This window comes from Passer domesticus, chromosome 6 (genome assembly GCF_036417665.1).
Source record: "Passer domesticus isolate bPasDom1 chromosome 6, bPasDom1.hap1, whole genome shotgun sequence".
Classification (NCBI taxonomy): Eukaryota; Metazoa; Chordata; class Aves; order Passeriformes; family Passeridae; genus Passer; species Passer domesticus.
In genome coordinates, this window is record NC_087479.1 from 33,995,813 (window position 1) to 34,010,230 (window position 14,418).

General features: G+C 41.4%; 1 protein-coding gene and 1 long non-coding RNA gene across 3 annotated transcripts; one reads left to right on the top strand and one right to left on the bottom strand.

Moving 5' to 3' along the window:
• The first annotated feature begins 170 nt into the window (after positions 1 to 170).
• Positions 171 to 14,199, top strand: LOC135303087 (uncharacterized). 2 transcript variants are annotated; one of them, XR_010364612.1, is made up of 3 exons: positions 171 to 412; positions 9,213 to 12,076; positions 13,016 to 14,199. It is a non-coding gene; the product is annotated as an uncharacterized LOC135303087 (long non-coding RNA). The 2 variants fall into 2 exon arrangements; XR_010364611.1 differs by having other exon boundaries at positions 183 to 412; positions 9,213 to 10,197; positions 10,278 to 14,199.
• On the bottom strand, positions 7,649 to 14,336 carry ERH (ERH mRNA splicing and mitosis factor). The gene is made up of 4 exons (XM_064424360.1): positions 14,207 to 14,336; positions 11,105 to 11,192; positions 9,900 to 10,020; positions 7,649 to 8,135 (listed from the first exon to the last, which is right to left on the bottom strand). The coding sequence occupies exons 1-4, from the start codon at positions 14,207 to 14,209 to the stop codon at positions 8,033 to 8,035; spliced, it is 315 nt and encodes a 104-aa protein (XP_064280430.1). The 5' UTR covers positions 14,210 to 14,336; the 3' UTR covers positions 7,649 to 8,032.
• Between the last annotated feature and the right edge of the window lie 82 nt (positions 14,337 to 14,418).

Below are 14,418 nucleotides of genomic sequence, written 5' to 3' on the forward strand. Positions count from 1 at the left end.
CCTAAGAAAAGGGCAATTGTATGGTTCCCTCTCCCAAAACACTCTCAGGACCCTCAGTTACTTCTGATGCACTGACATCCTGAGGCAAGGCTGTTATCCTTACATTTAACAGCCATAATTTCTCTTTATAAATAGGCTTAGCTAAGTAAATAGGAAGAAGGTGTGTTTCCATTCTCTGAGGATGCTCCGCATTAACTAATTAGCACTACTTATTGCTAGTTAGGGTGAGTATCAGATTTTTGATAAAGGTAGAGCAGGAGATTATCAGTTAGGTCAATGCATGAGTGAGGAGGGAAAAGGAGGAACTGCATCAAAGTGCTTGTTAAACTGCTCAGCTGGCATGGGGCTGAGACCTGCATTTTACTCTTACTTTCTTCCAGGAGTCAAGGGAGAGTCTGGACCAGACACACAGGTACTTTTTTCCATCATAATATGTGTCAGATACATTGATGCTGGATCTCTATTTTCCCTGCAAGTAGGTTGGAGTGATGTCTAACTTCTAAAGACAGCATGCCTGGAGGTAGTCATGAATTTTCTATAGAAATAGTTTAAACAGAGAAGTCAGTTTTATGGAGCTTAAGCTGTGTTATTTGAGGTGTCTTTGGGGGCAGCTGAAGGCTGATAAAAGCCCTACTGGCTGCTGTTCCCTCATGAGAGGCATGTGGGGCTCTAAGTGAGCTGCTGAGGCAGCAAGGAGAAGGGGGTCTGAGGAGTGAGACAGACAGTGAAGGCAGTGAGCAGAGAGCTGCCTGGCTTATGCAACATGCTATCAAAATGTTTAGTCCATTAATTGTAAGATGGAGGGAGGTGCCTGTTTTTCCTTGGACTTTTCAGAAGGGAAATACCTCCTGGAGCTATGGCTGACCTGATTTGGGTCCCTTTCTGCCAAGAAACAGAGCAACACAGTTAAATGTAGCTCTTACTCTGCTTATTTCAGACAAGCTCTGCTTATTTCAGACAAGTTTTGAGTTCCCTGGAATATCTGAGGTGAATGTCTGCATTAAGATCAAATACTTGGTTATTCTCATATGTTTCTTTCTTAAGCTTTCTAGTTGAAGTTATTGAATTTTGCATGAATAATGAGTGCTTTTACTTGGATATGATAGAGGCAAGGAATAGAGGGTACACTGAACAATTGTGTTGTAAACACAAAAACAAAACATGCAATTTTGGAGGGCAATGAATGATTAATTCCTGGTTAAGACTAAAGCAATATCATTACCATGGTATGAAAGACTGGTAGTCTTCATTTGGAGCTGCAGGGGCAGCTGATGCAATGGTTATTTCATTGAACTATGTTCAAAGACAGACAGGAAAACCTGGAGAAAACTACTAGCATTAGCAGGGGAGAAACATAAAGTAAATAGAAATTGAAATTAAACTGACTTGGCCCAGAATTTAGAAGGATACTAATGAAATGAGAAAGAAGACCCTTGCAAGCCAGGCAAGGAAAACAGCACAGATTTGGCACTGGCTAAATTTCTAGAGACTGTGAGGATGGAGAAGAAACAATTCTGGATTTGAGGAATGCACTTTGAAGAGAAGATTTGAACACTGACTCTGTTTGCTGTGTTCTGGTCAGTGCTTCTACTGCCTTCCAGTGGAATAGATGTACAAGCTAAGAATTCCCTTGGGGACCAAGCTAATGTATTGAGAGATAAAGAAATTACCCCCTGCCCCTCATTTCCTTTTTGAACCTGAAAATAGCCATAGTTTAAAAAGAAATGTGAAGCAAGGTTTATGTTTATCTCTGGCAGCATAGACTTTCCACTTTCCCTTGCAAGTACATGACTTGATACTGCCGGAAGATGCCTTTGCCTCAGATGAGGGGCTTGGTGTGGAAGCACAGGTGCAATTGCTTTTGTCTCCATTGCTATGTATGGCTTGCTTCTTACTTTTCCCTGGCATTTTGCAGTGCCTCTGAGCTCTCCATAATACTACATAACATATTTCTGAGGCCTTTTATATATTTTTTCCTTCTTTAACTTGAAATCTGGAAAGGTGTGGGGAGTATGGAGGGTTGCATCTGGGTGGCAAGTCTGATGACCTCTAGGAACTTAACATCTGTGGCAAGGCATTATTCTCAGTGTCCCATGTGAACCTTCATTCACATGAAGAGAATATGAGAACAAAATCAAATTTTACTCTTCTGCACCTTGTCTTTATCACTGGGGAGCAGTTATACTTTCTGTAGCCCAGTGAATGCTACTCTTGTCACCCAAATCCACTCAGGAATACATGATGGCTTACCATTTTCAGCACTGTCCTCAGGGCCTGGGGAATACTGAGTTTGAGCAGCTGGGTGAAACTGGTCAGCGTAGGGACTCAGATTTCTCATTTTTCATGACATGGGATTTTCTAGTAGTGACTCCAATAGCATGATGGATAATTTAGATTGGAAGAGAGGTCCAGAAGTCATCTAGTCAAATGTTGCTCAGAGTGGGTCTAATGGATCTAATCAGATCAGTGCTCTGTCAAGTCTTGAATGTCTCCAAGGATGGATATTCCCCACCTCTCAGGGCAGCAGATTTGTGTTGTATGTGTGTAACCCAGTGCCCATGGTAACTAAGAAAATAATTTAAATTTGGGAGCGTGTTTCCTGCATGGCTAATGAAGTGATGCAGAAGCAGCAATGAAATGCACCAGATGGAAGCACCAGTGCATTAGAGATCAGGGCAACACAAGTGTTGGATCTAGGCAGTGGTAGAGCCCAGACACTACAGCCTCCAAGCACACTGCCACATTTTTCACCTCTGAGGTTCTTGTTGACTTACCTGGGGCAGCCACAGGCAGGCAGCAGCTACAGAGTTCCAGAAGATGTGTGCATGTCACTGACACACACAACAGCCCACAGTAACAGTCTTGGCTGGGCACTGTGGGGACACTGCAGGGGTGCAGCAGCAGATGACTCAGGTGTGTACAAAATTGGTAACAAAACCCTTGCTAATGCTCACCAGGAACAGTGCAGAGCAGGCATATGCAGCATGCAAGTTTTACTTGTGTGTCACTGCAAACTCAGCACAAAGACTTTGAATAAAACCTATGAATTGCAGCTATGCCTAAACTTCATCCAGATAGTGTTCCTACAGGCATAGTTCGGATTACCGTAATGAGAAAACTAATTCCTACAATCTAATGCTTTCCTATGACAAATCAAGACAGGTTTTACCTTAATCCTTTCAGGTATAGAGAGGAAGAAGCATATATTAGTGGGTGATACTAGAGAGCTGCCTTGTACTATGCAAAGCTGAGCATCTCCATTCAGTGAGTTTCAGTGGCAGATTCATTCCCCTGCTGTTTCCATGAATGGTACCTTGTGTTTGGACAACACTGAGTAAAATTATAGCAGACAATACACTCAGTGTGGAAAACTTGAGAGAATTGACTGGTACGACAGAGGTGCAAAATTAATTTTCTATTTTAACAGATGTACTCTTGTTGATTATCTATAGCTAGTACAAATTATTTATCATTTTACCTTGAAGTCCACACTTTTAGACTTCAAAGGCCAATGGGTACTTAACATGAGTGGCTCAGATGCTCACTGAGGCTGAGAATCTTTAGCCTCACCCACAGCCCATCTCCTGCTGGACAATTGCTAACTGAAACTCCCTGCCCCCCTCAACCGATGATAATGGTAAACCAATTTGTTTCAATGCTCACCAGGGTCTAGAAAACACCAGATTAATAGCAACTGAAAAACCAGGAGGTTTTAATTATTTTGCACTTGTAACCCAGCTACTCTTGATTTTTCTGTTTATTAGGTTTTTTTTGATGGATTGAGTTTTCAGTGTAGCTGAGTTCCAGTACAATCAGACCCTTACTCAGTGGGGATTGTAAATGTACATAACTGTTTGTATACTCCAAAGTCAGGTAGCTGGAGCTTTCCCTTCTTCCCTCTGAGAGTAAGTCATCCTAAGAAGCAACCTTGCTTTCGGTGCATCATGAACCAGCACAAATTGCTTGGAATATGATAATGAGAACCCAACCAGCAACCTTACAACTTACCCTTTTCTAGTGCAAGTCAAAAAATATTTCAGCCTTGAAAATATTGTGGGTAGTCAAGTCTCCTTGCTGTAAACAGGTTTATTAGTTACTAAGGAAGATAACAAGTACTACTTTTTCCCTCCACTGTACATTGCCAATGGTGATAAGCACAAGAACAGACCGATCTAGCAATGATGCTACTTTCCTGCTGTGGTTATAATGCATTGTGATGGATGTCAGGATTTCAGTCTATTTTAAAAGAACTTGATGATGGAAGCAATAGCATACAAGTATTTTAACTACCTAGCTTATTATTTCACCCTCAGAGCAGGAAAGCAAACTCAATTCTGCTTTTCACAATTCTCCTTCAGCATACTGAAGGAGGCTGCAGAGTGGGACTCCTGTAAGAATGATCCTGGTATTATTGTGGTGTCAAACACGACTCACATTCTAATCTTAGTGGGATTACTCCCTGACCCAGTGCATTACTGACTGGCAGGAGCTTGCAATGGTAGATAAATGGGTGCTTTATATATTCACCAATTTATCTACCATGCTTGTCCTTGTTCTCAAAATATCAGGTTTTGGGCTTTTTTAAGTGACCAGCTGCTCTGCTTGTTGGTGCTGGCTAGCAGTCCTGTTCTCCCCTTCCCCACAACACCCAGTATCCCTTTTCTACAATAGTGTGAAGCAGAATTAGGCCTTTCAACATCAGGGAACTGCTACTTCAGCTCAGTCACCTCATGTAACTTCACCCTACTATTTGCTTAGTGAACAGCCCTGCCAAGAAATTATTTGTGCCAGTCTGGTCATGTCTCAACTTGAAGTCCATGGCAGGCAGTGCAGAAGCTGTGGGAGGACTTCCCAAGTCTCTGATTAGCAAAGAAGCAGCATGGCTCCACAAGGCAAGGAGAAGTCAGGCAAGAACCTCAATTCCTCTGCAATCCTGGCATACAGCTCATTCAGCTCCTTGGTCTGAGGCTAGGCTTCCTTAATGGACTTGCTTTAAAAAAAATTAAGTATTTCTACACACTTGAAATACTAGGTCTCTGGATTCCATTCTTAATCCCCGTTTTAAAATACTGTACCACTCTCCTGCAGAAGCAGCCAATTAATTTCCTTTGTCATTTACTCCCACACTGCGGCAGGCATGACCAGCACAGTTACTTGTATCTATCCATACCTAAGAAGCACCAGATAATTTGCTTCAGGCAAAGCATGCATGGGATGACAGATTCTTTTTGACACACTTTCTGTAATCACACCAATTTTTTATTGCTTTACCTGCAAAATGCTGCTACTGAACCTCATTTTTATAGTAATTGAACTTGGGCAATTATCAGTATCTTGCTAATAAAGTGCAGATGCCTCTGAGGACAAGTGCAACTGCAGGAGGTACTACATGCCCTGTGCCATCCATTACTCAGTAGGAATAAAGAAGGCAAGTGAAGTCACTGTTCAGAGTCTGCTAGAACAGCCTACATTACTAGAGTGCCAGCCTACTAGCATGTAAGGAGTTTCCAAGTGCTCATAACCCTCTCTACTAAATTTCTGAAGGCACCAGGTGGTTAGTGGGAGACAACTTTCCAGATTCTTCTTTCTAGCTTGTTGCACATTGGATACTGTAGCATTTTTTCTCCCTTCCAGTGTATTTGGTCAGCTGCTCAGCTCAGCAGCAAATCTATTGCTTCATAGTTAATAGAGTAAAATGCAGTTAAGGATTATGGAAAACTGCAGCTCAAGAACTATGCACTAGTTTTAACTAGTGGCTTACTTCAGAAAAAGAAAAAAATACCTGTAGCTGGACGAAAAGAGATGATGCCCAAGTCCCTTCTTCTAAAGTGGCTTACAGGCCACACTTTTCTCTCTGCAGAAGGCCAAATCTGGCTCCAAAGGTATGAAAGGACTACTTACTTGTATTTTCCAATTCTGTAAAAACTTCCATTAGTGAAATGACCACAGCAGTTTGTATATTTTTTAAAAAAAAAGTTAACTAACCTTTAAGTTAAAGATTGCAAACCTTCTGCTTTCCAAAACACTAAAAATCCTATCTTCATGAAGTCCCTTTCAAAAAGCATCTCCTTTAAAGTACTTTCTTCCTATTTTCTGCTCTAATATAAGAAATTTGTATTTTATACTTGGTTACTGGTCTGAGTTTGCAGAGTTATCATAGTAGAGCCAAAATCAAGGCAGATTTTCTTAAATTAGACCAAACATAAGGTACCTTTGAAGGAAGAGCTGTGCTGTGTTCCAGTGCCTGATTACTAAAGATTCAGCATACTCCTTTGTGCTTTTCACAGTAAGGAAAGAGATCACATTGCTGGCTTTTCTTAAATTGAAAGCAAGCCCACAGAATGAGGTAAATGCTTATTTGTCTTAAAGACTGCAAAATTGCATCCAAGAGAATATTGGAAATTTTACAAAAAAAAAATTGAAATTAACCTCAAACATGTTAGCAGAAAACACACTATTTTAGTATGTGCTATTCAGGAGCATACACTATAGAAGCTTTTAAAATAACATTGCTTGTATTAAATCTCAATGTTATTATATGGGCAATAGTGAATATTCTACGTATTACTGTATTTAAGCCAGACATAAAACTTGTATGTCCCAAGTATTTTCAGATTTAATAATCTTAAGTGTACTAATATATTTCTGACCTACAATGTTTTGAAAATCACTATTCATTACAAAGGAAGCATGTTTTGATGTTAGCAGATTGAATTTATTTCTGGTCACCATAAATTCTAGAGCTAGTAGGTCTAATCTCCAACCTGTATTTGTGCTGACAGATTTAACATCCTTACCCAGTTTCTTTTTAAGAATTTATATCCCTGCAGTGATTTGATTCCCAGTCTTTGGCAGCTATTACTTATCACTTAAGTAAAGCTATTTTCATTAAGGCTTTACTACAGACAGTCAGTTTGCCTCAGATTCTTTTCAGCCAGTGCATTTGCTGTGAGGTCCAGGAGAAACTATTGATGTGTATTAGGAAGTTAAGTGCACTGGAGAGAAGTGCATTCCTCTGTCAGTCCCAGAACTGCTCTTGGTCAAGGGTAATTGGTACAGTCTGTTCCTACAGCAGGCAAACTCTTAAGGCACAGAGTACCAATCCAGCCTTTCCTTTCTACCTGCTCTATTTTTTGGCCTGATGTGTCCTCCAATCCAAATCTTTTCAGTACAACAAAATTACAACAACATCAGCATTTAAGATAGATGGAGGCAGATATAACTTATAATGTGGGCAAACAGTTAAGTCTTTATCTTCTGTAAAGAGAAAATTAAGTTGGGGCAGATTTTCATGGGAGCAATCTGCTTTGCCTATTCCTTTCTTGGGGGAAAATGGTAATCAGGCTAATTCAAGTGGCCTGTCATGTCATACATTCAGCCTGCTCTTATCCATCACCAATTCCAGAGCAGACATACCTATATAAAATGCCTCATAGAGAGATCAGCTGTGCAGTGCAAGAGGGTTCCTGTGTTTCCCAAAGATGCTCAGGGAAAAACAGTACCAAAACTAAGGCAGAATTTGAGCTGTTCTCTAATACAGGAAACAACTGCTGGTTCAGTCCACATGACCTTTCAAGCCATATCCTTTGAATAACAGGGAAAAAATATTTGTATTTTTTGTCAGGAACCACAAAATTGAGGACTCAAGTTTAACTAAAGGGTAGATTTTTATTTCCCATTAAGACATCTCAAGGACATAACTGAATGTAAAAAACCCACAGAGGGGCACATACAGCAAATGTGGTGAAGTACAATGTGAACAGCCCCAGGGGTTCAAATAAGGTAGGACCATTAGCAAACTGGAGGAAAAAAAACCCAAAACTCTGCTGAAGATGTTGTACTTTCTTTCCCATTTACACCGAAAAAAATCCCAATCCAACAAAATCCTTGTATCTCTAAAAATACACTCCGTCCTGGCTAACGAGTTTATCAAGATGGCAACAGGATGACTATAATACAAAACGTTCACCACTACACTCTGTACACACCTGTTGTCCAAACCCCCCAAACCCACGCAGCAATGGGGCCCCCATTATTTGCTGGCTTGCTGGGCCTGCCTGCGGAGGAGAACGTAGATCTTCTCCTTTATCCAGTCTTTGTTGTACGGTTGGTACGTCTGAGTATCAGCACGGTAACTGCAGAGGAAACAAAAATGTCAGCCTGCTCTGTAGTACATCTACCAGAAGAACTTCACAAAATTGTCCTCAAGTGTGTGAGGTAGAAGGTAGGGTCAGAAGTAGGTGGGCATTGCCACTTATCACATGGATTTAACCTGTTCTCTAAAATACAGTTGTCCAGCAGATCAGACTGAGCCTGAAACAAAACGAGATGCTCCAAGCACTACTGAGTGACCAGACCACTGTGTTCACATTTTAATTCATGCATTTAAATACTTAAGGGAGACAGCAAGTAGAGAATCTTAGTATTCTAGAGCTCAGCGTGCAGAAAAATAGCTCCACCAGGAAACAATCTAATTTGTCTTAATGAGTCAATCACTACTTCAAAGATTTATTTAAGTTTTCAAGTGTTCAACTTCTGTGTGGAATTTTTTTGAAAATTTTTAAGATCAAATTTTTGCAGGAGCAAAGGCAGACTCACAGATGGATGACAAGGGATTCTTGCCATTGGCACTGAGGACAAGCTTACATCTAACAAGGATACTTCATAAAAAGCAAACTGAAAACAAGAACCCACAGATGCATTTTCTTTGCTATTCAAAGATAGTAGATAAAAGCAGTCCACTAGCAAGGGCCAGAGAATTCAGTTACTCAGGGCATGTTGAATTAAAACAGAATGAGACTGAAAAATGAAAGCAATCTGAATGAAGTTCTGTGTAGATTCATATCCTCCTATGTAATATTTTGTTCATGAAGATGGTACTTTCAGTGAATGATTCAAAAACTACTGAAGTCCTGGTCAGTCTTTAAATCTTGATATACTTTTATTTCTGACAGAAGGGTGAGATGGACAGTGGTAAGAAGGTAAGTAAAAATCACCAGTTAACTCATTCCAGAACAATTCATAGTTCTTACCTAAGGAAAAAACCCTAAGCATGCTGTTTCTAAGGAAGTCTTACTATTTAAACCCCAGCATGACTGGATCAAGGCCAAACAAAGAGCTTCAGTGTATGTTCATACAGCAGTAGTTCTAGTGCAATGTAAGAAATGCTACTTTTAGGAAAAGTTACTGATTTCTACCCTCCATCCCCAAAGCCTTTCATAGTGCTACACAGCAAGAGCAGACATCAAGTACTTCAGGAAATTTCTGTGAACAAGACACGGCTATTACACCTTGTGCTATGTGTGCCATCTGGTGGAAAACTATAAGCTGAAGTAGAATTTGGCATGACACTGCTTTTAGAAGCCTAATTAAGAAAGGCACAAGGCTATCCTAGAAAACAGTTGCTACCTCCTAAAACTAGTGGCTAGTTTCAATCTCTTAGATAAACTTTCATCTTGCTGTATCTTGATCAAAACAAAATTTTGGCTGCAATGCACTTCTGTAGCCTTCTACTCTACCACAAGTACTGCTCTCAGCTGAAAAAAATCTGTAACCATTCTGCCTCTTGAGGAACTGTACCAACAGCACAAAGGGAAATGTAAAGAGATCCTCGTAGTAATAAAATAGTCAGCTGTAGTTAACTGTTGGATTTCAGATGGCTTTAATGTGAGTAAAATCAAAGTGGAACTCTTAGTTTCTAAGCCTTCTTTAGAGGTACCTTGTATCTATGCACTTAATTGGACCAGGCAACTTGCTAGGGCAGCTGCAATACTGCTGCACTACAGTTACTGCTAAAAACCACACAAAACAGCATCATGTTAAACTCACACAGAAGGGTTTAGAGGGAAGACTTGTGACTTTCCTGAGTCACTGAAATGGACTTGTACAACTGAACTTACACAAGACAGCTGAGGTCTGCCAAGTCATCAATGAAGTCAAACAACTGGCTGATATCGTATGTAATGGATGGACTGTTGGGATTCATTCTCTTCAGATGCTCTTCATACATTTTACAGACTCCTACAGAGAAACAAGATTAACCATGCAATATTAAAAGACTATGAGCTGAAACTTTTTCAGCTCTTGATCCACAAATAAAAATTTAGAGAGTACCACTGTAAAAGCAACCAAATTTTCTAGAGCTGAAATTCTTTTGTTCCTAGCAATTTGCACTGAAACATAACAGTATAAAATCAGGTAAGATGCATAGAAAGTAAAGCTTTCATCATCTAGGGGAAAAAGGTTTAATTCTGTCAAATATGTAACTTTCCATGCAGTAAGCTCCAAAGGACATCTGGAACTCCTAATAATTTTAAGACAGCAATTAGAACATATACTCTTACTGCACAAACACCTGCGAAACAGAAGAACTCATAAGAATGACCATTCTTGATCCAAGAGTCAAACTGGGTACTGAGTTAAGAGTGACACCACAAACCTGCATATACATTTAAAGCACTTTTATTCATTTAAACTAGTCTACTAATAATTCAGATAGATTAGAGAAGGATGTAGTATTAAAATGAGCACAGAGACTTTGCATGGTATTGATTATACTTTTGTTTGCCTCAGAAAACCTCCTGCAAGATTAATATTAAGTGAACTACAGCTCTAATATTTCAATCTTCTTTTCATGCTCATTATGTGTATCTAAGTTTTGCAGGATCTTTACTCTGGCACATGTGCTATGAGACTGCAAGTTATGTATCAATTGCACACAATCCTTTATTTAATATAGTATTTTCAGCAGCAATCTTTGCCTTACAGTGCTAGGAAGAGTGAGAATTAAGTGCTGATCCTGCAATGAAATGCATTGCAACAAGTCTGCTGCATGGGCCCAGAAAGAATATCATCTAATCTCCCAAACTGGATGTGGTTTCATCTAGTTAAATAAAAACCAGACATTTAATAGAAAAAGGAAGTTTTAGAAACAAATAATAACTAGTTTTAGTTTGCTAGAACATTAGTGAGCTAAAAGCATGAGGGTTTTTATGAATTACCTTTGAAAAACATGAAGAGCAACTTATTTTCTTACTAAGTTTGTGAATATGTCAAAAATAGGATTTAACAACAGTTTTTAACTCCCACGCTTGCATCCACCCACCTTCCATGCATTCATTCACCGACTCATAATCAGCATATGTTCTGCCTTCTGGCCTCTTGGTAGGCTGGACAAGTAGAATTGTGTGAGACTGGAAAAGAAAACAAATACAAAAATACAGGTGACTTGCACACTTTGAATGATTTTTGTTTGAATTAGGTTATTTATATGAAAGAAGGAGTAAAAAGAAGCATAATAATAAAATACTAGACTAGCAATCAAGGACACAGGCATTTTCCACATAGCATTTACTATTTATATAAGGTGTGTTAGTAAGTTTTGTTTCCAACAAGTCCTATCAATCCTTATGGAACTTTAAAATGCGTAGAATCACTAGAAAAGCAGCTATTGTGTTGAAAAAAAATACCACAGAAACAGTTTCTATTTAGACAGACAAGCAAAGCTATAAAGTCAATGTATAAGAGCTGTGGCATGAGTTCATTTAATTATTTATTTCCAAATGCAGTCTGTTAGTAAAATTTTCAGTGCTCCAATTAAAGAGCAATGAGGGGACCAAACTCAACACACTGCCAGTCTCACCTGAAAGATTTAAACTAAATTAGCTATTTTGAGTTATTGATTTAACTTCAAGGGAACATCAATGATACAATAAATCTGCACTTAGCACTCAAGATTATTTCTTGCAAAACAGATGTACTGGTTTTTCCCACTTCAATGAGTTTACTTAAACAGTAATTACTGCTCAGAAAACTGTTCCAAATGTTGGAGTCCATAAGCTTGTTCTTCTGCAGGGAAAGCTTAGATGACTGTACACTCTGTGGCTTCCATTATTTCCATAACATTTTTCACTTGGCTGCAGCAAGTAATTTGAGCAAAGAAGCAAGATTTTTGAAGTGTACACAATCTGTGATCTAATTAACAGGTTGCACACCACAGAAAGTTTGCAAGCATGCTCCAAATGGCCGTCTCCAGAGCTGCTAGTTGGATCCAACATTTTCAGTGCCAATATACGAGGTGAGCACTCAACTCAGGGGCAACTGCAGAGTCAGACATCATTGGCTTAGATTAATCAGTGGCTGACAGAAAAATCCTGACCCATACTTTGGAAATTAGTGAAGATTATGAATTCAGTGCTCATGAAAAGCAGTGACAGAAAATAGAAATGGCAAATGTTAGGATGTAATGGAAAAAAACCCAAACAACAGGACAAATTCTTATCCCATAACTGACAGTGTTCCCATCCTTGGAATAGTTTTCAGTTATTTAAATTGTCTCAACACAGCAGTAGCAGATTCTGAGAAGTTCAGGAAAATGTTACACAGAGAAAAAGAAGGAGCAAGACTTTTCCTAATCAGAAATAGAAAAAATGGGAATTCTGAGCTGCATACTGTAACAACAAAAATCATATAAAGGAGAGTAGATAATTTAAATCCACTTTCATGTATGCCAGATGATTGATTTGAAGGGAATTCCCCAAGGAGGGCTGGTATCTGGCTGTTCCTAAGTGCATTGTACTTGAACAGGCATCTCTTGGCAGGGAGTCCAAATAACTGCCAAAGATTACCATAAAATCATTTTTGCAGCACCATCATTTTAATTAGATAGCCACTGAGGAGTGCTAAATGAATGTATAAATTCTGAAATTATCCAAGTAATCAGATTATAGAAAAATCAGTGAGCCACACATGAAAGCCATGGCACACATGAAGTTGCTTCAGAACTTCACAGCAGAAATAATTTGTGCTTCTGACTTTAAACCATTTATCACTTCAGACACTATACAATATCCATTATCAGATACTGGCTCAGAAAAATATTTAAATTAATACTCTTGGATCACATGTAGTGTAGAATTAATGCTTTTAAACATTAATTTGGGAACTTGACATTATTTTACTTTAAAGGAAAAAAAAATTGATTTGATAAAATTGCTGGTCCTGTCCTACCACGTAGGTACAAAAAAGGACAGGTTCAGAAGCCTGAGGGAAGTCTCCTCTGACTATTACCTGTCCCGTGAGCCTAGGTGACATTACCAAAACACGGGAAGATCCACAAACCTTTCTGCATGAGCACCAGTTACCTGGAGAAGCCCAATATGGACAGTTATTATGATACATATGTTGAATTTCTTTGCGTTTTCCTTAAAAGCACAGTTGTACTGGCTGCTTTTAAGCAGGACACAGACAGACACCACATGGTTTATATTATACCAATTTCAAACTTCTAGGCAGCGCTTTAGAATTGCTCCTGCTACTGAAGGCAGAGCCCTGTAAAACTGGTTAAGGCAGTGCCAAGAGCCAAACCAGCAGGACTTAAAAGCCACACTGCATCTGCCCAAAGAGGCTTCCACCAATTGTAGTGTGTGTGACAATAAAGCGGAAAGAAAAAAAAACCGCTCTGAAACAATAAAAGTGGAGGATAAACACATAGTGTAAGGGTAAGACGTGCAGTGATGCAAATACCACCCAGCAGCACACTGCAGACATCGACAGGCCAGGCAGAAAGGGGTCTAAGGACCACCCTTCACTCTGGCCAACAGGGACAGGGCTCATCATGGCCGAAGCCAACGGCACCGGAGCAAGGACAGGCAGACGGGAACTTCTCTGCAAGCCGACAGGCAGCTGTCCTCCCACCGCACGGCAGCGACTTGCTTCAGCGCCTCTTCATTTATTACACGAACGCAACAAACCGCGTGGATAGCGAGGCCTTTGCGCTTCAGCGTGCCATTCCCGGAGCCCCCCGAGGCAAGCTCCCGCCTTTCGCTGCTCCGAGCCGAGGGGAGGAGCGGGGAAAGCGGCGCGGAGAGCGCCAATCAGCCATTTAAGGCCGGCCCGCTCGGCGGGCGGCACTCGCGGGAGAGCGCTGGGCTTCCAGCGGCGCCCGGAGAAGGAGCCGAAGCTGCCGGGGCGAGGGGCGGGAGCCTGCAGCGCGCCGCTGCCCGAGCGCCGCCGCCGCCGCCGCCTTTGTGCCCCCGCCCCGTCCGGCCCTGCCCCGCCACAACGTGCAGCCGCCCGCCCGGGCCCGCGCCACCGCCCGCCGCCTTCCCGCCCGCAGTGGCCCGGGGGACAGGGAGCGGAGGGGAAGGGGAGGCTGCCCGGGCGGGCACAGCCCGCGGCGATCCGCCCCGTCCCGTCCCGTTCTCACCATGGCGGCTCCGCTCCCTCAGCACCGCCGGGCAGAAGTGGCGCGCGGCGATCCCCCACAGGCCCCCGCGCCCGCCGGAAGCGCCGCCGCGCCAACGGCCGCCACCATAGAGCCGCTCGCGCCAGAGCGCCGCGCGCGCACGCGCCCGCGGGGCCGGCGGCCAGGCTGGCGGGGGCGGGGCGCGGCCGCCGCCATCTTTGGTGCGGGAGCCG